At 35.5% G+C, this 24,669-nt stretch overlaps 1 protein-coding gene across 1 annotated transcript in view; it reads right to left on the bottom strand.

Annotated features, from left to right (window-relative positions):
* Positions 1-14,381: 14,381 nt before the first annotated feature.
* Positions 14,382-24,669, bottom strand: part of LOC138129113 (uncharacterized) — a 73,630-nt gene continuing 63,342 nt past the window's right edge. The window contains exon 6 of the mRNA XM_069045384.1: positions 14,382-14,693. Within this exon, the coding sequence (XP_068901485.1) occupies positions 14,677-14,693 (17 nt within the window). The 3' untranslated portion in view covers positions 14,382-14,676. The remainder of the gene's footprint in view (positions 14,694-24,669) is intronic.

The raw sequence follows: 24,669 nt of genomic DNA on the forward strand, positions 1-24,669 counted from the left end.
AGATCGAGGGGAGGCAAGCCAGCAATTACTCCGGCCGCATCGTGCGATGTAGATGTGTAACAGCGACCCATCAGCTTGGCTGCGACTCCCTGCACTTGATTTAGTTTCTGCTTTACCTTCGATATGTGTAGTCTGTGAGACCAGATTTCGCTGCCATAATCTGATCTCACAGACTACACATATCGGAACTTTGTGATCAGCGTCATCCCCGCCAAAGTTCCTATTATTTCTTTGTTAAGGACAAGCCAGTTGTGACCATTTTCGATGTTCCTCATCTCTTAAAGAATACGCGTAATGCATTATTGAAATGCAAAATCCAATTTGCTCCTCACAAATGGGCCAGATTCCACCACATTGAGTCTGTCTTTAATTTTGACCAGCAAAAAACATTCAAATCTTTGCCGAAATTAAAACAACCTCATTTCAATCTCAAAAACGATTCCAACATGAAAATGAAAGTAAAGGTTGCTGCAGCCCAACTGAGCAGCTCCATGGCTAGTGCTATGGAAACGTTGACCACCTTGGGTGTACTGCCTGCCGAGGCCATTTTCACAGCGGAATTTGTTAAAAAAGTTAACTATTTGCTGGATTCATTGAATAGTGGAAATATTAGCCGGTTGACCATAAACGCTTGACTTTTGGAAAAAATTATTGACAGAGTTGAACAACTGGAAATTAATTGATTTGGAGACTGATGCCGATCTTTCGAATCGGTATTCATTTGTTCGCGGTTGGCAGACAACGATTTGATCAATTATTTTTCAGTGGGATACACTCAAAGATGTGAATGGTTTTGATTATTTCAATCTACGTTCATTTAATCAAGATCCATTGGAGAATCTATTTTCCAGCATCCGTCAACATGGCGTAGCTAACACCAAACCCACCTGTCACCAGTTTACAGCAGCCTTAAAAACTGTTGTAGTTAACAGCTTGGCTTCACCAAAAGGTGTTGGCAGAAACTGCGAAGATGACAATTGCACGCCGTTGGATGATTTGGTCACTTTGTTGAAATTTTCAGGAGATACTTCGACGGAGACGCAGGAGCAATTGTCGCAGACGGAAGTATCAATGGATTTCATCTCCCCAGAATTTGAGGATCTTCCTGTTGAAGATACTCAAGGTCTTGCGTATGTTGCAGGCTGGGTGTTGAAAAATATTGACACTCCTGATTGTGATAATTGCCGGAATATTTTATTTTCCAAAGATGCAACTCCACGTCATCTCCTGACAACTTTTAAAAAAGCGGACAACTCTCAGAGGCTGACATATGCTAGTGACCATGTAATGGGATTTGTTCAAAATATACACTGTTTATATGAATTTCTTGATAAGTGTGGTTTTCAGAGAAATCTGGAAAACACTTTCAAAAGTTCATTTAAACAAAAGGTCGATTTTGGGCAAATACATTGCGTGGAACACAATTGTTTTAATTTAATTTTAGATAAGTGTACCACTTTTCTAATTTATAAATATTGCAGGGACAAGGATAAGTTTTCCGCAGTATCTGAGGGTCACCAAAGAAAAATGAAGAGACTGAAAAAATAGTGCTATGATTAGTGTGATTTGTTAGCCTTATTTTATTATACATATAGAATTATAGACTGTATTTTATATTGTAAACATCATGCAATAGGTTGATTACGCCTTGAGTATCATTCGTGAAAGATCGTACCAGTATATCCGTTTCACCGCTGACTTTCTCCATGAACTCGACCATTTGGTCGAAGTCAATTGGATACTGCTCAGAGTTATTAACAGCGTCTTTTGCAAGCATTAACAGTTCAGAAGTAGAGGTCAGGCTTTCCACTGAATCACTGGATCTTATCTTTTTGGATTTACCGGTGCTATCGGAATTCGCGTTCGTAGGGTTTGAAGGGCTTAACTCTGTCTCGTTGTCATCCGTCATTTACCGCTTTCCTGCCAGAGTGTCAGTCGCAGCATCCGTTGTAGGGTTGTTATTAGGGGTAGATGTTGCAAGGTCAGCATCTCTGTCCTGTGGACAGTCGCTCACATAATGGCCAATCATTTTGCACTTAAAACATATATCGTCGAAGGTCATAAATATACGGTAGTTTGTATTATCGAACTTTAACACGACCGAATCTGGCAGCCCGATATCGTCATCCGGCTGAACATATATTTGTCTGCGAAAACTAAGGACATGTGAATATTCATCATCCAGTATTCTTGCCCTGACAAACGACATTTGCGAAAGTACAGTAAATCCAAGAGCTCTAATTTGATTCTCGAAAACATGATGGCGATGGGGAATTGAAGGGCAAACATTTGACAAAATGATACGACGCGCAGGGTTTATTAAGCTACGGTTTCTTAGAGAAGTATGCCGCGCACAATTCACGGTAAGTCATGCGCTGCGCACAACCGCGTAAATCTAATCAGTTGATACTGATGGAAGCGTTTTCTTAGAAAAAGTTCAGCTGAACGCATTGTTGGCTTTTTCTAAGAAAACGCTTCCATCAGTATCAACTGATTAGATTTACGCGGTTGTGCGCAGCGCACGACTTACCGTGAGTTGTGCGCGGCGTACTTCTCCAAGAAACCGTAGCTTTAACCGACGTACCCCAACGACCTTGTCAATGATGGTGATGGATGAGTGGTTTGAGACCACGTCATCAACCAAAGACTTACTACTTAAATAGATGCAAATAAATAGTATATTAAGTATAAAGAACGGTAATGACAATGTACCTCTTCACATCGTGTTGCCACAATGTCGATTTTTGTATCGCGTTTCTAAGGCAATCTGCAAACAACCTACCGCCATTGCAGTTTTTGAGCGCAAATATCGCCAGTTGTGTTGAAAAACAAGCAGTAAAATGAGTGATATTTGTGATTCCGAAAACGAAGTGGATGTTGTAAAAGAAACTTTGAATGTGGGGTGCGTCACAAATAAAGAATTTTTGAAACTAACGACCTCAACGTGTAATTAAGACAAGGAAAATTTGGGGTATGAAAATTTTATTGTCGCGGCAAGTTCGCTAATGTTATTTTGTTACAGTGGCAAGGAAAGCCGATTACAAGAGCCGTATGAGTTTCCAGAAAGTGCTAACATCTTGTCTTCAACTTCTGCCCATATAAATAGAGAGTTTCCCAAACCAACGACCTCGTAATCGAGAAGACAAGGAAAATTCGAGGTTTGACAATTTTGACAATACTAATGTCGCGGCAAGTTCGCTAATGTTATTACAGTGGCAAGGAAGGCCAACTACAAGGCCTGTGTGAGTTTCCAGGAAGTGCTAACATCTTGTCTTCAACTTCTGTCCACATAAATAGAGAATTTCCGAAACCAACGACCTCAATGTGTAATCAAGAAGACAAGGAAAATTCAAGGTATGACAATTTTGACAATGCTAATGTTGTGGCAAGTCCGCTAATGTTATTTCATTCCAGCGCCAAGGAAGGTCGACTACAAGAGCTGTATAAGTTTCCAGAAAGTGCCCTGACTTCTTGTCTTCAACTTCTGTCTACATAAAAATTATTATAATAATTGATTAATTTTGAATAAATTTACTTACCGTTCTAAAACACCAAAAATTACTTACCGTCGAGTTTATTGTTAGCAACGGGTAAACATAGCTTACCGTCTTGGAAACAGACGTGATAAACAACCAAATAGAGTGCAATTCATTCGCCTCCCGGCCTGCCGTTAAAAAAAACTTATCTCCGGCGAACAAAAACTCGGGCGATAATACCAACAAGTAAACGCCACCAATGTCATGAATCAATTAACTGCTGCAAATCACAATTGTACCAATTTGGGTGTTTCTTATGAGACTCACGAGGAATCAACGATATGCGAAATTAGATGTAAATATACTTGCCTAAGTCACAGTATGAGCGCTAAAAACGGAGAGCACGAAGAACACGTCTGTGCACCACACTCTCAAGATATTATCTATTTTGAACAATTAGCTGAAGCAGTTCTGAAATCGTTTTGTATTCCTACAAGTTTTAGAAGCAATATTACGAATTCGAATTTATTCTAATGTTAAGAACATGTGCTGTAAAAACTTCACTTCAAATGCAACAATGTTAGAGTTATTTACATCGTCCATGTATAACGCACAAGAAGAAGTACAGTGGCGGACAAAAAAAAGTAGGACAAGTCTTATTAAGAAATTTAGCCAAAATTGAGTTGAGTAAACCGGAGTTACTATAATAAATAAATAAATATTTTCATAGTAACCATAGAAAGGGCAAGCAAATTTACATTAGCGAAAAAACTTTGTCATACTTTTTTTTGTCCGCCACTGTATGTTGTCTTACAAGATGTTGTAAATGACGGTATGGAAATTTTTGATGAATAAAAACAGTTGGCATGTGTTTTTGTTCTTTTTTCAAAACTCGACAGTTTATGATTTATCGAATTGTTGCGTTACTTTTGCCCCTCACTGTATAATATTAATAAGTGATAGAAATGCATCATTATACGAGAGTGAGAACTTCTCACGAGTTTCATAATGGTATTTCGATCACGTGTGATATACGACGTTTTATCTTACAGGTGCAACTATTGCAAAAAATCCAAGAAATGAAATTTCATTCAAGTAAAATATTCGCCTATAAAAATATAATAGTATTCTTGTATATGTATCAGTTTTCGCAGTTACCAATGGTTGTTATAGTTTCTGAAATAAACAATGTCGTTGTTTTTTTCACAATTTGTAAAAAAATTATTACAAAAATGGATGTTTTAGCAAAATATCCAATTAGACGTGGAAGCTGCCGTTTCCAGTTTGCTTCCGGTAAAGTCGAAAAATAATAATGTACGAGAAAGAGTATAATCTGTTCCTCAAGTGGAAGGCAGATAATAATTGTTTGGCAGCTGACTTGTGAGTACTTTATCTCACTTGTGAATAATACCGTGCGATCGAAAATTAAAAAAATCGAGATAGCCATGATTAATACACTTCAGTTAAAAAATTATTCCGATCGAAAAAAACAAGGTCGAGTTATATTTGTTGAGATTATTTCCAGAACAAAAAAAAACAACAAAGAACGACAATATCTTATTATTTATCGACAAAGAAGTCATTTTCATTCAATTATAAAATGAACTGTCAAATGTGACAAGAGGAAAGAAAAATTTTAATCACTGACAAGAGGAAGCGAATTTTTATCCGCGATAAACAAAAATGATTGGTTCAAAAGACAAATTCTCATTGGACCACTGTCTGTGTAGCTATAGTGATGGAAATAATCATGATTAATTATTGACTATTAAAATTTGCTATTACAATATGTTCACTTTAGAGCAACAAATTTTCATTGTTTAGTGTTTCTTCAGCAATGGAGAAAGGCTTGGTCCTATTCGACAGCTCAAGTTTTTGAGGAATTTCAACAAAAGTTTCCGTACTTTCAAAGCACTTAACCAACAACTTGCCCAGAAAGTCTACAAATGCGTAAACATGTTTTTGGAAACAGGTAGTGTTCTGCGCAAAAAAGGCAGTAGACGACCGACAAAAAGATGAAAATATTGAAGAGGGTGAACAAAGAATTATTGCAGAGATTAACCCAAGAAACTAACCTATCATTTGGTACAGTTCAGCTTATCCTTAACACAGATTTACACTTTTTTCTCTATCGTGTGTCTGTTGTGCACGAAATTACCCCTTGACAATAAGAGCACCCACAACCGGCAACAACCTCTCTGGATAATATTGATTGATCGATGATTGTTGGATCTTAGACCGATTTATAAACAAGCGGCGTGCGCCTGCTCCGTGCTCAGCGTTGACGTTAAATAAAGGTGCGGGAATTTTTGAATCTCATTGTTTCATTGCACTTGCTGAGGAAATTCTTTCATGTACAACCGACAGGTCACACAAAATTCTTTAAAGGGCCCCACATACTGCGTTTTTGTTGACTGACATCAAATAAGTGAAATCTTAACGAACTGCGAACTGAAATTTTTGGGATATTTCTTCTTTCTTTTAATAACATCTGTTTAGCACTGAAATTTGTCGTTATTATTTCAATACTGTTTTCCAAAATGAACATAATTGATGAAAAATAAGGAAGTGATAAAATTTAACGAGAATCTATATTATTTGTAAAAAAACATTAATATACAAATTAGAAAAAATACTCGTAGCATAAAAATAGAAGTATACTTGCGACGTTAAAAACATTTCGCTACGCGTCGTGCTTTTAAACTCGTCACGCGTGCATTAAAGGCTTCCTTATAAACGTGTATCATATGCTATTTTTTATAATACCTACACTACAATCTGAAAATTATAATGAAAAAAGTAAATTGAAATACCTTTTCAGAAGTAATCTGTGTCATTAATCGTTGATATAGAAATGGTCAATTGTTGTTGTTTCGTTGCCATATATATTTGTTATAAATTGTGTATAAATGTGTATTTATCATTGTTCAAAATGTAGGTGAATTTGTTGTTATCTAAGCAACCCTTAAAGTTTTAGTGTTTTAAAGGCCCATTTTCGCACGCATTTTAGTGTCAAAAATAGGGATTATGATTCAGGTATAATAAAAATTGGTTTATAAAACTTAAGGGTGAGGTTAACCCGATTTGAAATGGCCAAAAAACGGTGGTTTTTAAACATTCAAGTATTTAAAACAACAACAGATGAAGGCAAGGTATTTTTTTTATTTGAAAGATACGTCCTTCCTCTAGGGCGCCATTTCAATTTCGTTATAAATAACAATAAAATAAATCACAATTTGAGGACTATGAAGGAAGTTGTAACACTAAAACCTAATGCGAAATTAACAAAAAAAAAGTATAGGGCCCTCGGAAATTTAATTTTAAAGCGTTTGGTGCCATCACATTGCTTCCAAAAAAATCACAGATCTTATTACATACATAAACATACTGCGAGTTTTTTATTTTACTGAACATAGGATTCATGAATCTGTAAGTTTGGTTGCCTATTTCAAATGCATTGACTTGTCCATTTTAGAACTGAACACAGCCATTTGTATGTTCAGCGAAATAAAAAACGCAGTGTACGTTCTGTTACGATTTAAATCGCCGCGTGCTTGTAAATCTTCGCGATTTCTCTAGAACGTTCTAGAACCCATCGCGACGGAAACGTACACGGACTTCCGCCGAAAAAATCGCGCAGAGAGGGGGCGGAAGCTATAAATCAAGGAGTATAGAATAATAGGGAGGGGACATACGGCCGGTCGAATGAAGCCGCCTTAATGCGCATGTCTGCTATTAGTACGCCCCAAGAAAGTGAATAAAATCAGTTGCGTTGTGATATTTAATGTGGTTTTCTAGTTTCTCATACTCTGAATACATTTGTGATGTAAAAAAAAATTATAGTGTTTTATTTTCCTGCAGTTTTATTGTTAATTCCCAACATCTCAAGTAGTGTTAACTGGGGCGTACCTTACGGGTTGCATAAAATTACGCCCGTTTCCTTGTCCCTCACCGCTTCAATTTACCGCGCCCATAAGCTAGCTTATGTTCCCTCCCTATTATTCTATACTCCTTGCTATAAATCGTGGGAACCAGCGAAAGACGAGGAAGTTCACGGCTGTTAAGGCTGTTGCCTAGTGGTTGGCCAAGCAATGGTAAAGCGCGCTAAACGGATTCTAATTATTTTTCCACAGTTTTATGTTTGAAGCTATGGTGACTATATTTTTTGTTAAACATTAACGTATCTCACGGGGCTATAGTCCATGTAATACCCCAAGTCAGTAAAATATCCTTTTCTAACATAAAAATTTTGAATGAAACGGACAACTACAGCAAAAAAAAATATCTCTGTTGATTAATTGAATCTTGTTGTTTTATAGAATATCATGCATAACATAATTTCATGCACATGAATTTTATAATTAAAAATATAAGCTTTCATTTTACTGACTTGGGGTATTACATGGACTATACTGCTCAGTTTTTTGAAAAATCGCTTCATTCTTTTAAAAAAAATTAATAACGTTTTTCAGTAATTCTCCTTATTTTTTCTCAATTTTTCATTTAGAGACTATTTAAAAAGTGCATTGGATTCAGAAGAACGTATCTCATGGGGCTACTGTCTCAGTTTTTGGAAAAACAAATTAGATTGGAAGCAAAAAAATAAACAAAAGCCTCAACAAAACGCGTAAAATTCGGTTATTAGGCAGTCCACTATACTTCTCAACTACCTGCAGCCCCTGGAGGTCGTAAACTCGGGTTGACATAATCACTACTTAACGCCCGCAATGCAACTTTTGTTGGGAAGATACTTGCACTGGGCTCACGGGAACACCCTCGGGGCAGGCCCGGCGTGCCGCGATGGTCAACTTATGAATCCCATTTTTAAAATATACCTGAAAGGAGATGGCCGGATTGCCGCGGTGCGGTATCATAACCTTTTTATCCTTTTAACAAAGTAAACCAATCACTAATTCTAATAATAGCGAGTAATTAAAATACCTAATACCTACATATAACACTTTTTTTGATGGAGCACCAATTATACAGGTGTCCAAAAAAAAAAGACGAGTCCATAGCTCCCTTATTTATCGGACGATTTTAATTATCTATACACCAAATTAATTTGTTGTGAGTAGGCTACAAAATGGCCTACTAAATTCACGTAAAGCCCTAACGACTTCAAGGTTAAACTGTCAAATATTTTTTGTCTTTTTCACTTTTCAACATCAGATTTGATGTATAAAAATAAAACAGCCCGTTAGGTGTTGCTTAGTGACACTTTCCGGCTCTGATATTGTTATTATAACTTACTTACCGGACTCAAATTGATGATGCAATTGAACATCTACCGGATAGTATGAAATAAAAATTTAACTATGTACCGGGTGTCCCATCACTTATGACAAGCACGAAAATGACTTTAAAACTAAATTATATTTATATGAAAGTATTATAGGTGCATAAATACTGTTCACCGCCACAAAAATTGGGTATTACTTTTTTGTTAAAATTAATTACCTAGGTACAGCAGTCAAAAAACTATCACTTTAAAAATTAAATTTTGTTCGATGCAGTTCAAATTTGGTACACGTTATGAAACCATAATACATAGAGAAATAAAATCCGTGATTAGAATTGAATGAAAATGTTTTGATGTAAAGATATTTGGTTTATTTAATTTGGGGCGTTTTACTTTATGAAAATGGATTGAAAAAAATTAAATTAAGAAACCTAAGTTAAAATAGGTATATCATCTAATTATTATTAACCTAAAAACTAAATAATCTCAGAATGTGACACTCAAACTTTTCTATTCCCATCCATTCCAATATCGAACCCGGTATCGGTCGTTTGGGCCAAACTACCTGCGTCTAGTAACGTCGAGTAAACGGCCAAGCTGTAGTAACGATTGAATATACTTAGAATATTAAAACCCCTACTAATTTATACAGAAACTATAATTTTTTCCAATAAATGTCTAAATGATTCTGACAGAGTTCTAAGTATAGTATTTTTTTGCAATTGGAGAAAAGTTGTAAGTATTATCCGATAACAGGTTTTTTTTAATGGAAATGATTTGTACATACAGGTAATGAAAACGGGCGCTATTGTAATCCTACCTTTCTTACGCTAAATAATCCCTAGTATTACGAAAATAAGATTCAATCTCTGAACTCTGAAGTTATGGTCCAATTTTTACCCTTTTGGGATGACGTCACGATTTCCTTTCTCGCTTTCTCTTTATTGAAACAACAGGAACAAACAAAAAAATGCGATGCGTTTATTTATTATTGATTACTTTTGGTTATTTTATGCTCTTGTCAATTTGACATTTTTTTATTTTTCATTTATTAGTTATGTTATTAGATACATTGATTACAATCGTAAACTTTCGAAGCAATTGTCAACAAAATTGAAATTTAATAGTTATTTTTGATAAATCCAAATTTATTTCTGAGTCCAATTATTACCCATTTGCGATGACGTCATTATTTAGTAACTTCACGTATGTTTGAGCTAGGATCAGAAACTAATTTGAATTGATCATAAATAACTATAAGGTTAGGTATTAAAACGATTGTAGTCGAAGCAAGCCATACCCATGTTATGAAATTTTCTGACAATTGCTTCGAAAGGTTATGTTTGTAATCAATGTAATAAGTGAAAGAAATTAAATGTGCATCTAAGCAAGCCATGAAAATCTGATTTTCAGTTGGTAGTAAAGCTAAAGGTAGTGACTTTAACTTTCAAAGTTGCTTGCTCTGCGCGAACCCGATTTGACTAATTTTTTAGTTTTTGTCCATTTTAACATTGCTGATTTCAAAAGCAATGTTACGTCTTTTTACTGATTGAATTAAAGTAATTCTTATTTGTTTTTGTCTTTGTATTTTTACCAAGTAAAGATTTATTGGATATGACCTTCATAAATGTGACTTTTGTAATGTAACTAAATTAAAGGTGCTTTTACAAATGCACAGCTCACTTGATGAACATTTATATGAAATCAATTATAAAGATAGCAGAGATACGAAAAATCTGACACTGTCAAAGTGATAGCCTTTACATTTGTATTAATCATTGTCCGTTATTTTCTTCAAAAGAATTTTCTGCAAGTAAAAGATTCAATCACTAAAGTGCACAGATAAATACATCCAAACTACAAGAAATAAGAAAATCTAAAATTTGCCAACAAATTTGTTCACAATACGAAGATTTAATGCTCTTGTAAAATGCTAATTTTATGACTGACGGGTCTCGAGAGGGTACCTGCTGCAGTGTTTGACCGATCCAAGAATTCTGAATACTTCTGCAACTTGAACTACACCTCGCCCAAAAGTTTTATTACTGTGCAACAGCCTTAAGAGTGTAATTATAGCCCGGGCAATGAACACATTCAAGGTTACTATAATTCGCATAGAGCTGAAAATTGGTACGAATGTTGGGAACACCATTATAAAAGAAATGTAAAAAGTCCCCATCGCTCCCACATCTGCAAAAAAAGTTATTTAAGGTATCTGATGGTACTTCAAGTGTACTGTCTTCTTCGTGTTGTAATTTTTAGACTGTCGATAAAAGTTCGTTAAAATCCGTTAGTCATAAGGAAATGTAGAAGTGTATTTGGTTATGAGTGAATGCTAATAGATTCTTCGGAACGAATTAGATTTAACAGAAAAATTGTCGGTTAGGAGAGTCGGTTGGTTTCAACGGATTGTTTCTGAGTTATTGTTATTAGATTAGTAATAATTTTAGCCGTTGAAGCTAGATTGAATGTGAGTGGTTGAATGAAATAGGGATGTATGAATATAATAATATAATAAAAGTAAGTTGAGGAGAGAAAGTGTGAATCAAAGACTGAGTAGACTTAAGAATTAGAGTTAAGAGTAATTCGAGTGTATGGAAATAATAAGACATCGTTCATAATAAAGTTAGTGTTTTAAATTCAGTGTTCGAAATTGATTAAACATCCTGACAACAGCAAAGAAGAAAATATTGATACAGTTTAATCAAAAGTGGGAATTCAAAGAAAAATTATTTGTAATATATTAACTAATTTCCAACCCCAGTCTTCTGGGTCCAGTTTATTACCAAGCCACACTTGAACTTGATAATATACCCAAAATAGATGTTGCTGAGCAGAAGCAGAGGTTGGAGGAAGACATGCCAATTGCACTCGTTTTTTGTTACGAGTATTTTTTACAAAAGATAAGTATCGAAACTTGTCTAAGCAGGTAAGTTTTTTTGGAGCTCCGTACACAGAAAGAAGGAAGCGAATTCCGTTGGTGATTACAGCTTGTGGAGGAGAATTACTCTTTTGAAAAACTTCAACACAATTAACTAAGTCTTGTTTTTCAAACAATTTAACACAACTTTTTCAGCTTTTGGAATCGCTATATCTCAGAAATGGTTATTCTTAGGGAAAAAAGTATAGGAACATTTTTATAGAGAATTGCATGCTCTACTATTTTTGTCTGATCTATTTTTATGATAAAACTTACCGTTTGGCCGAAAAATGCAAAAAACCAATTTTCCCCACCTTTGACCTTCAATAACTTTTTTTGCAGGTGTGGGAGCGATGGGGACTTTTTATATTTCTTTTATAATGGTGTTCCCAACATTCATACCAATTTTCAGCTCTATGCAAATTATAGTAACCTTAACCCTATTTTTCAAGCTAACTTGCCCGGGCTATTAGTGCGTGCGGAGAGTCACGGGGACAGTGATCCAGTGAATTTGCAGGGTCGACGGAACGACGTAATCACGGCTCCTAGACCCGTATCTGATGCGTCGGTCTGAATTACGAACGGTTTTGAAAAATCGGGACTTGATAGAACTCGTACGGACGCGAGTGCGCTTTTTATTTTTTGAAGAGCTTCTTCGGCTTCTGGAGTCCACTCCGTCTTTTGCCGCCTCCGCTTTCCTGTCAACAACGCATTAATCGGCGACATGCGGGTCGAAAAATGAGGTATGAGCGCCTGTACCAGGAACACATTCCTACGAAACGCTTGATTTCCGCGCTTGTTTTCGGGACTGGATAACTCACCATGGCCGCTACCGTATCGGGATCGGTCCCTGGACCATTTTCATCGACTATGAAGCCTAGATATTTCAAGTTGGAGCGGAAAAGCTGACACTTTTTGGCGTTCACCGTAAGTCCCGCGTCCCCCAAACGCTCTATCACTTCCCTCAGTGTCTGGACGTGTTTTTCGAAACTCGACGCAATAATGATTAGGTCGTCCAGATATACGAAAACGTGCGGTTCTAGCTCTGGTCCAAAAATTCTGTCCACGAGGCACTGCTGCCTTTGGGCCGCGTTAGTTAATCCGAACGGTAGAACATTGAAATGAAACAAACCTCGGCCAGGAATCGCAAACGCTCTTTTTGGTTTTGAATCGGGATCCAACGGTATCTGCCAAAATGCGTTCTTCAGATCTATGGAACTAATGAACTTAGCTCCCCGCAACATGCTCAAAATACGGTCGACCCGCGGTAGTGGAGAGCCGTCAAAACAAAGACGATACCCTCCGGAAGATTTCTTGACCAACAAGATTGGAGACGACCACGGACTGTCGGATGGCGAAATTGCGTCGTTCTCTAACATGCGATCAATCTCTTTGTTAACTTCAGCAAGCATGTACGGTGACCACCAGTAAGGGCGTTGTTTGAACGGTTTCGCGTCTCCCGTATCGATACTGACCGTCATCTTGTGCGTTCTCTCTAACTTTCCACCATTATTTAGAGATTCGAGATCGCTCTTTATGACTTCGATGATTTTCTGTCTTCCATCATCGCGTCGCACGTGGGTACTCTGACCTTGTCGAAACCAATTTCTATTTTGCGACTTGCGAAATCGATCTTGAGCCCAAACAGACTGCAAAAATCGCACCCTAGTATGACACTATGGTGAAGATCTAGTACGACGTACACTCAAATCCGCCGTCTCGACGCGTCTAGAGTCGCTTCTAACTCGATCGCTTTCGACACCGGACGTCATTGAAAGATCTTGCCACCTACATGATTGTTGATTAAATCTAAACCGTTCCTGCCGATACGTGACGTTGTCGTCGATGCCAAGGATTCTAAACATAAGAGGATTGCGTAATGAATCGTACGCCATTGGAAGTGCTCGGGCGTGACGTAGGCAGCGGCCCTCTGAAATCTGGCAGCCGTAAACTCACTATTGTATTATGGCTTTTGCACGTATTACAGCTTCATAAATCATAACATTTAGGATAAATAGATTGGAGGTTGATTTTGTCGGATAAACATTATCCGCTGTGAAAGTGTCAAAATCACAGCGGCTTATAGGATTTTATACGTATGTAGGTATATTATAATTATTAAGATAACTAGTGTTTTAGAGACGATTTAAAAATCGAGGTCGTAGTTTAAATCAGAGCGACCGCAGGGAGCGAGGATTTAATAGACCGAGATTTTTAAACTATAAAACACGTGTTGTCTTCAACATTTTTTCTAACACTAACATCTTATCACAAATTTTAATAAATTCAGAAATTATTCTAAAATGTCATAAATTATTCGAGGCGCGTCACAATACACAAAATGCGAAGATTGCCGTGGGCACAATGGTTATAATATCAACAAATTTTGAAAAAAACAATTTTCATCGTTGAAATGTGCCAAAACGTTCCAGAAGAAATAAGAATAAGGGAAAAGAATTTCGTACGAAAGGTTGGAAGAATAAAAAAGGCATTAAGGAGGTAACCGAAGATGTCATTTTGGTGTTTCTTGATATGAAGGTAAGTGTGCAGAACTTTATTGAAAAGTTAATTCAAATTACGGCAAGAATCCTTTGAAGAGAAAGTAAAGATTGCCAGAAAAGTCTTCGGTGGTGGAACGCTTGCATTGGATGAAACAGCAGAAGTTAAAGAAGTAGATGTTATAAACAAGAGCACCAAGCTAATAAAAGGTGTCAGGGGAAGTTTTAATAATTTACTCGGTATATAAGTATGAAGAAGACTCTATTAGCAACTTTACACTTCGAGGCTTAATTATTGAATGCCTTGTTGGCTAATTATTCCACTATTCTAGCAAATTCAGCAATTCTTCATATTGGGGAATCGAATACGGGATGATGTCATCCGGTGCCCGTGATTTGTGCAATCTCGGCTCCTTGACGCCTGGCGAGAGTGCGAGGCCACCGATCACGGGAACATCGCCTTACACTAAGCATTAGGGAGGAATGTGGCAGTTCTAGCTCAAGTACAGGCCTGAGTTTTCAATCCAATAATTGTGCTTTTCATTTTGAAATAATTACTGTAAAAATGATGAATAAAATGTTACTTGAATAATGTGCATCTGCCTATTTTACAATCTTATAATTATAAAATAAGTTGCTATTGACGGCGTGTTTTATAATTTCATAAAAAACGTTACTACTGACGACGTGTTTTTATAAAGAAAACATATTTTATAGGTAACATAACGTGTGAGCTCAAATGCACTATAATAGTATATTATGATAAGACTCGTATCATAAGCATTTTATCGCACGCACGGGTTTAGAGCACGACGAGCGTAGCGAGGAGTGCCCTAAAGGAGTAAGTACGATAAAATGCCTTATAAACGAGATGTCATACAGTATTTTTTCTACTTTGCCACTTTTTCAATGAAAAAAAAATAATTTAAAATTTAAAACCGTTAAAGTTGAAGGATTCCACCCAAGGTCACGTCTGCGGTCTGCCGCGACACCACAGTATCCGTCAACATTAAAAAATTAAATTTCTCTGTTTTTAGTATTATTATTATATCACGCCTTTTCCTATTACGATACGCAAAACAGTATCGTAATAGCATCAGTACGAACGCAAAGTAGAAAAAAACAGTTTAAGATATGTGTTAGAAAAATTGAATTAAAAACTGCATAATAGGGTAAGTACTTGTAAATATGAATTTAATTATAAAACTAATACAATCTATTAAATTTACATTAAAAACCGAACTTAGGACATAATTTTTTTGAATTTCTTAGCAATCTTCCTTTCAGTAGCTCCAATTTTTCTTTTTCTGTGCGTAATTTTTCTCTCCTCTTGTTTAATATTTTCATAATTTAATAAAGCTTTGAACTAAATCTAAAGAAATATTTTCCTTCGCATGAATAAAATTACTCAGCTGTTTAGCAACTGCGTATTTCTTCTTAAGTTCAGGTCCATGGTACTTACGAAAATATTTGTTCATTTTTTTAACTTTTAAAAGCCACGAATTTGTGGGTTTTATTAACCCTCCATATGATAAGTGTTCTACCCATGAGGGTAAATTATGTTGATGTTCGGTAAGCAATTGATGGGTGTAATTGCCTATCTTTAAATTTTTTTGCGATGTATCCAGCAGTAAACTGTAACGCCTCGTTGGTAGTCTCTGTGTTACGACCATCATTAGAAGAATTTTAAGAAGAGGAAGATATGTATAAGCTAATTTCTGCCAAATTATCTGAAGGATTTAATGGCACTGTTAATTCGTCATGCTCAAACACTTTTGCCGATAAATATTCCCGAGGTTCTACTTCTTGAGTATTCACATGGCTACTAAGAATTCCAGGTTTTTTACCCAAAATAATCATACAAATTCGATACAGAGCATTTAACGGCGAAGGATGATCATCTGCACCTCCTCTACATCTTAGTTGGAAAAAAAAGTTTTCCAAGCAATCTTGATTTAACCGGTGTGTGCATAAGTAGTTAGCGTTCAATTGTTCTTGCATTAATTTAAAAAGGGATTTTAATGATTTGGTTGATATAATTATGCCCTTTTGAAATATTTGAATATTTTTTTCCCAATACGTTTCATATTTTCTGTTAACTTGATAATTTTGGTAATTGTTCACTTTAACTACTTCTGGAATTTTCGCGTTTTTTCTGGCTAGACAGCCTCAGGACGTCCCCCTACATCGTTTCCCACCAGTCAAACCTTGTGCAAATGAAAATTTTCCTTACCCTTTAGTTATACTAAGACTTGGCGCGACCTTGACGCGACCTTGAAACACAACAAGAGAGAAAAAAAAGGCATTTGCACAGGGTTTGAATGGTGGGACACGATCTAGGAGGACGCCCTGAGGCTGTCTAGCCAGAAAAAAACGCGACAATTCCAGAAGTAGTTAAAGTGAACAATTACCATAATTTTATCCAAATGTGCCATGTGACTTTCTAAGTTAATTTCGAAAGCATTTTTGTTTGATAACTTATTATAAGGTGCGTAACTGTTAAATATCTCAAATCATAGGATTATGTCGCTAATAAAGCTGGCTACATTCAAAGCAAGAAGAGGGTATGCACCTGGCTTGTAATGACCAATAGCTTTTGCAGTAGTTTCTGATAACAACTAGACAGCCAAACGAACATTTTGTCTTTGAGGTCCACTACACTCGATATGTTTTTTGAAAGTGTGTAACATACATTGATTTCCGTGTCTGTTAATTTTAACAATTCCTGCAATGGGTTCTTGTTTATCAAAATTCCATCTACTAATAGGAAGCCGGTATCTAGTAATCAGTTCCTTATTAACTTTAAGATGTGTGGAACATCTGCAAAGACAAATATGTCGTTGGTGGGAATGGGATGCTTAAAAGATGTATTGCTAGTAGTTATTCTCAAGTTTTTCCATAATCCAACGTTTGTACCGCCACAGTCACTTACTATTGCCACTACATTAAAAGAAATTTCAAATAATTTTTCTATTAAAGTCAGCAAAACATCCGGGGTCATTTTTTTATCGAAATCAAGATAAATAGGCTGCTTCCAATTTGAAAATAAGCCTCTTGCCATAACACATTGCATGTGATTATGGGGACCCAAAATTCTATCGTTTCCTACATCATACTCCAACACATTCTTGACTTTGACTTCATCAAAACATAGCACAACTGTTTTTTCAAAGTCATTCATTGACTTTCCTGCTAATTGCATAAATTTCAAGATATTTGTTAAAATACCATTGGTAATCATCAGTTTACTAGCCATCGTCTTAGAGAAGATAAACCAGGAAGGAGAAATTGCAATGTACTTTTAACATAAAGATATGACTTCTTACTATAATACCGCAGAGTAAAGGCAGAAGCAGCTTCTTCTGAAGTCCAATTAACACGTTTTATTCTCTTTAGTAACAAGTCCATTTGGTTTTTGGTAAAGAATTTTTTCATAGCATTTGTTTCTTCTTTTTCCAGTTTACAGAATTGTTGACACTTACTTCTATAATAGCATAATTGATCATTCAATAACTTAATTTTCTTTCCAGTACTGTTCTTAAATAGCTGATGTTGCGTTTCAAGTTCATTATATTTTTCCAGTAAGACTCATTAATTCATTATATTTAAGCTCAAGAGACAACTTTTCGTCAGACATTGTGGACTTTATTTCTTCAGAGTCGACCTCATCACAAACTTGTGAAGTTGAAACCTGGGAGTTATTATCGGATGGTAAACTCAAGGATTGTGGTAAACTAACGTTTAAATTTTTTTCAACTTCTTTGTGCCTCTGCCTCTTTAAAAGTCTGCCGCTTCTTTCTATTTGTTGTGAATCGTCAATTTTTTTCTTTGCATGGGGTAAATTGACTGTTGGAGCCGCTGTTTTCTTCAATTTTTTTCTTAGTGGCAAACCTAAATTACTTCTAATAATTGTAATCATTTTCTTAATATGTTATTGTTATTTACCTAAAAGTTCATTCTGTAAATCCCTTTCGTAATCACTGGAGGTAAAGTGCACAGAATTTGGCTGTTGTTGGGATTCCATTTATCAGCTCTTGTGCACCGTCGAATCCATTCTTTTTTAATAGTTGAAGAAACTAAATCATTTCCTTTAGGAAAAGCATGCTAAACTACAGTTTCTCCCTTTCGTTCGGTTACAACGCGACTATTATTGCAACTAAACACGGCGCAACTGCGATCCGGCATAATGTTTATGTTATGTTCTTCTTACTAATAAAATTATAATTAATAGTTATTTATTTAACGAGTTCGTGTGTAAATTGGGCTTTTTTTTTGCATGAGTGGGCCAGTTTAAAACGCGAGTGACAGTGATTTTTAATTTATGTTTGAAGACTAATGCGTTTCCTGCAATTGGGAAAACTGCAAGGGTTGTGCCGATTTTTAAGAAAGGGGATCGCAGTTGTATTGAAGATTATCGGCCTGTTTCGATCTGTAGCAATTTTTCTAAAGTATTTGAATTCATAATATTATCAGATAACTTGTGTTTTCATTTTAAAAGTTATATCTCCCAGTCACAACATGGCTTTGTGAAAGGTAGGTCAACAATATCCAATTTATGTACTTTCACACAGTATGTAGCTAATTCAATGGATCTGGGCCTCCAAACTGATGTGATATATACTGATTTTTCAAAAGCTTTTGACAGGGTGGACAATGAAATCCTTGTCAGAAAGCTGGGGACATTGGGTTGCTCTCCTACCTTTGTAATTGTTTTGTATTCTTACCTGACGTAAGCAGTTTGTTAGTGTTCATGGACATCGTTCTAATATTTTTAATTGTTTCTCTGGTGTGCCTCAAGGATATGTGTTAGGACCGCTACTCTTCAATATTTTTATTAATGACATAATTGAGGATCTTTCAGTATCCTGTTTGCTGTATGCAGATGATATGGAGATTTTTACGTCTATTGGAGAAGTTGGTGATTGTATCAGGTTGCAGGATAATATTGATTTAATCTCCAGTTGGTGCATGCGAAATAATCTCCAATTAAATATAGTCAAATGTGTCGTAATGACTTTTAGAAATAATAAACAAAAGATCGAATTTGATTATAATATTGGTGGCGCTGTTTTGGAGAGACCTGACTTGGTTTCTGACTTGGGAGTGCTGTTTGATAATAAGTTCTCTTTTACAGGCCACATCAACTCTGTTATAAAAAATTCCTGGAAGACATATGGCTATATTATTAGGAATACCAGAGATTTCTCTAGTAGGTACTATGGCGGACAATAAATTTAGGCCGGCCTGTCATTCGCTTGACATCAAAATGTGAATCTGGCATTATGTTCAGTTAACCCCATTTTCAATTTTTGTCATTCTTGTCATCATGACAGCGATAATCAAAATTAAAATTGGGAAAAGAAGCGTGCACCAGAGGGAAGTGTTACTACAAATCAGTTATCCTAGTGCGTCATGATCTGTAAGTTACGAAAAGGGCGAAGGAAACGCCAAACAGCTTGAAAACCTTCAGTTTGACAAACTGACACATCAGTCATAATGACATTAAATGGTCGCTTGCATTGACTTTTTTGAAATGTCAGAAATTTGCCGGCCTAAATTTATTGTCCGCCATAGTACCTCCACATGAATACATTTATTTCAACAATTTGTCAGAAGTAAACTTGAATATGCGTCGGTTGTTTGGTTTCCTAATCATGCTGTTCACATTGCTAGTATTGAACGTTTGCAGAATACATTCTTAAAATACTTGTATTTCAGAGAGAATGGACGTTATCTCCTTATTGGATACTCACAGACCACTTTATTGGAACGTTTCTCGTTCAAAAGTTTATCCGAACGCAATAAGTGATTGAATTTATTTTTTTATACAAAATCCTTCATAACTTGATTGACCGTTGTTCTCTGCTCACTCAGATTAATTTTTGTGTTGGAAGGCATTTTATTACTACGAGTACTCGTAGTAAAAACTTTAGTTATTTACACTACGGGCCGGTTGCACCAACGCCAGTTAAAGTTAACTGTAGGTTAAAATGCTTGTTACTTTAGTTACCTATTGTTATAACAATGTTTTCGTATATTTTAATTTGTAGTTAAATTTAACTCACGTTGGTGCAATCGGCCGTACGAGAGAGGAAGGTAAAGCTTTTGTTCACGCGAATTGCGAATTGGACGATGCAATTCAAGTGAACAAAAGCGGCCTTACTCTCGAGTGCTGTATTTGGTTTTGTTCGATACCTGACATAACTCCTTAGAAAATGAGTCTGTGACCCCCAATTTCATAATCAGCCTAAAGTTACTTTAACATTAAAGTTTACCATTTACCATAGAAACATATTGTTGCAACAATCCATTAAAGTCCCTTTAAGATAAAGTCGACTTTAAGTTTATTATGAAACTGGCCCTAAGTCTGTAACTTTATGTTCAAAATTTTAATTAAAATAATAGTTATTTATTATACGAGCGGGCTAAATGAATGTTTAACGAGCGATGCGTTTAACAGCGCGAGCGGCGAAGCCGCAAGCGCGTTAACATCGCAAGTTAAACATTCATTTAGCCCGGGAGTATAATACAACTGTTTATCCAATTTTACACTAATAAACTTCTCCAATTTGAGTGTAATTTTTTTAAAATCAAGTCCAAAGCTTGTGTCACCTATGATTGTCGAGACGCTGAGTGTGATTTTTTGTTGCCATGGGTTTATTAACAGGAGACAAAAAAATCGGTGTGACAATCCAATTCCAATATTACTCCTAATAAAATTAGGTCTTTACGGCGTATCAGTGTGTAGAAGATGAAAATCTAGAAAATGGATGATACAATTATGGACAATTACTTCCCAATACCTGTAATGTATGTATAATTATTGTTTAATAAATTTTTATTTATCTTCTTTGACATTTACTTGACATTTTCAAACCGCTAGTAAAATAAAAATTTTAAACCGCTAGAGCAATAAAATTTTTATTGGATTATTCATTAAACAAGTGCTTTTATCCCCTGTATCTAAGTATTTAAACATGACTTTATAAGGCAAAATTGGATAAAATAAATAAATCACATTTTAGACGCCCTAAATTGGCTACAACAAATTAAAAACATATAATTTACCATAATTATTTTGTGAATTTCGAATTTTAATTGTGTTTTTCTTCATACGAATATACAGGCTGATTCACGTAGCCCGTTCATTAGAAACTTTCTGATTTCCACAAATCATATTAATAGGAAAATTGGTTGTTGACTATAATTGACTACTCGAAGTTCAAATGAAATATTTTCAAAATGGTGGCACTTCCGGAAATACCGGAAATCGATACCATCTTTGTTTTTTTAAATAGAAAGGCCCCATTTTGACTCCGCATTTAGATTCTACGGTAACTTTTGAGTTTTTTTGTCAATACTTATCTGTCAGCGTTTTCGACCTACGAGTATGTCATCTTTTTTGCAAAAAAGTGAGGTTGCAGGGTTTCATTAAAAAATTTATAATTCCTGAACCATCAGAAATAAATAATTTATTTTTACTTCACTGACTTGTGAAAGATTGGCAGCTTTTTTGCGCTATCAACGACATTTTTTTTATGTTTCATACGCCTACTGCAATTTTTTAAAATTGATAATTCATATTAATACGATTTTGGGAAATCAAAAAGTTTCTAATGAACGGGCTACGTGAATCAGCCTGTATATGTACAATATGTTATTGAAATGCGTTAAGAAAATTTAAACGGTGATAGAACTCATCAAAGCAAATTACTTTTCTATTTACCATTTTTTCGAAAAATCTGTCTAAACCCAGATAAAATTTTAATTAGTTTGATCGTAAATTCTAGTACCCGCCAATGTCTCCGTGCGTACATTAAAAGCGAAAGAAGATAAAAACTTAGATAGTCAAGCAAAAACCAATTCTTTATTCGTAGTAAGTGAGAGTGACATTGAAGTTACGCACCACACTCGATCAAGGGCACTAACCTTTAAATTACATGTTCGAAATGACGCCCTCCGTTATCGATGCACGCTTGTGCCCTTCGAGCCATTATAAGCTTGAGTTCTCACCAACATGTCGGAATTTCGTTGAATTGATTCGGCAGCATTATTCACACGAACAGTTAATTCTTCGACGGTGTTAACTGGAGTCTCGTACACAATCTGTTTAATGGTCCCATAAAAAAAGTCACAAGGATTTAAGTCCGGTGAACGAGCTGGCCATAAAACTGGTCCATTACGACCTATCCACCGATTTTCTAAATTAGCGTCCAACCAATTTATTAACACCTCGTGCGGTCCGTCATGTAAGTACCACATATGCCTCCGAACTTGCAACGGCACGTCATCCAAAATGTCACTCAGCTCATTTTATAAAAAATTTAAATATCCTTCACCATTTAAATGTGGAGGTAAGACATGTGGCCCGATCAAACGATTCCCAATTATACCTGCCCACACGTTAATCGAAAATCTTTGTTGGAAACCACGTTCTCGGATTTGGTGTGGATTTTCTTCTGACCAGATGTGGGTATTATGCGAATTGAAAACTCCATCTCGAGTAAATCCTGCTTCATCTGTGGTTAAGACTATGCTTAAAAAATTGGGTTCTTCGTCGATTTTTTGAAGAAGCCATTGACAAAATGCAATTCGACGTGGTGGACCTTCTGGTTTTAAGTGTTGGACACGTTGAAGATGATAAGGATGTAATCCTTGTTCGTGCAGCGTTCTCCAAATTGTGAAACTGGAAACACCCATTCGTAATGCAAGTCGTCGGCAAGTAACATTCGGTTCTTCCTCAACAGCTTGCAGAATTTCAGGCTCCAAGTCCAAGACACGCCGAGATCTTGAACGGCCTCGATTTCGGTTGACAGGACTTAACGATAATTACGGCAAAGTCACTTTCTAATAAATTGTGACCCGTTTAAATTTTCTTAACGCATTTCAATACCACGCTGTATACAGTGAGCGGCAAAAGTATGGAATAAATTCATTAAAAATTAAACAAAATTTTTTTAAACTAATTAGTAACACAATTTTTGACTTGTTTTTGTTCGACTGTAATTACACGAGAGGTCTTTTTTGTCCGAATAAAATTGAATTTTTTACGATAATTTGGTTGCTTGGTAAATTGACGACACAAACCACCCGATAAAAAAACGAGTCCAAAGGACGAGCTTTTTTATCTGGTGGTTTGTGGAGTCAATTTACCAAAAAGAAACCAAATTAGAGTTTAAAAAATGAAATTTTATCCTGGACGAAAAAAACCTCGAGCGTAATTCGATGAGATAATTTAATGAATAATAATAGGTAGGTAATTATGAAAAATTGAATTGGCCATTTTGCACTTCAATTTATTACAAGCTGTGTCAATGTTTAAGATTGTTGGCTCGTTATCATAACAACAAACAATAATCAGGTTCGAAAAAGTTTGCCATGGAAGTTTAAGCACATTTTATCCAGATGCAAAGTTAGAGCTAACTTTATCCGATGTCAAAGTGACAAATGCATCGCGGCTTATGGGATTTTTTATACATGAATTAAATTATCGTTATAAAATTTATTTTTTCCAAATTTATAATTTTTTTTCTCAAAAATTTCCTTATGTAAGATAACAAAATTTTTATACTGGCGTTTAGAGATTTAAAAGGGCTATCAGAATCAAGAAAAAAATAGGGGGTTTCCTTAAAAAAAAACTGTCGATGACATCATAACTCGAAAAGAAATAACTGCTTGGTATTTTATTTTGTATAAAAAGATGTATTTTTATAAACTAAAATTGACCTGTCCAAAGATTTTTTTGAAAAAAATTTTGTTTAATTTTTAATGAATTTATTCCATACTTTTGCCGCTCACTGTATATGGGAAAAATAAAATTCAAAATAAACAAGGTTTTGTAAAGTCAATAAAGTGATTGTGTACACGTTGTGGAAATGAATGTTGAAGAATTATATGTTCCTGATAATGTTCTGAAGAGGCAAGTGCAGCGAAGTACCAAATGGTGCCTACGAAGTCAAAATTACGATACCAGAAACTCCAGAAAAAATTGGAAATATTTACTCAATGGCAGACCGATAAACGGATCAAGGGAAAAGACGAACATGTTATGACGGCATATTTTAAAAATATAGGAGCAGCATCAGCGCGGTCGTGATATTATTCAATGTTGAAGAGTACCTACACTGTTTTTCAAAACATTGACATCTCTAGGTAAGAGGTTTTTTAATAAGCTATTAGTGGCTTTAATATAATAAACTAGCTGACCCGGCGAACTTCGTACCGCCTCAGAATCAATAAATGTGTTAACTTATTAGGTGAATTAAAATAAGTTTTTTTATTAAGATAAAATGAATAATTAAAATGAATTGAAATTTAATGATTTAATGCATACACAAACAAATTTAATACAGTTGGTTGCAAGAAAAAAACGGCAAACGAAAATTTTTCTAATGTAAATTTGGTTTTGTCCATTTGTCAATTAATTGTCTACTCGACAATACCTATCAAATAAAAATGTCTGAATTTTGACACTAATTCTAACCTATCTCTCGTAAGAAGGTTTCACACTATGAAAAAATTGTAAAAATGTGT

The sequence above is a fragment of the Tenebrio molitor genome, chromosome 4 (assembly GCF_963966145.1).
Source record: "Tenebrio molitor chromosome 4, icTenMoli1.1, whole genome shotgun sequence".
Classification (NCBI taxonomy): Eukaryota; Metazoa; Arthropoda; class Insecta; order Coleoptera; family Tenebrionidae; genus Tenebrio; species Tenebrio molitor.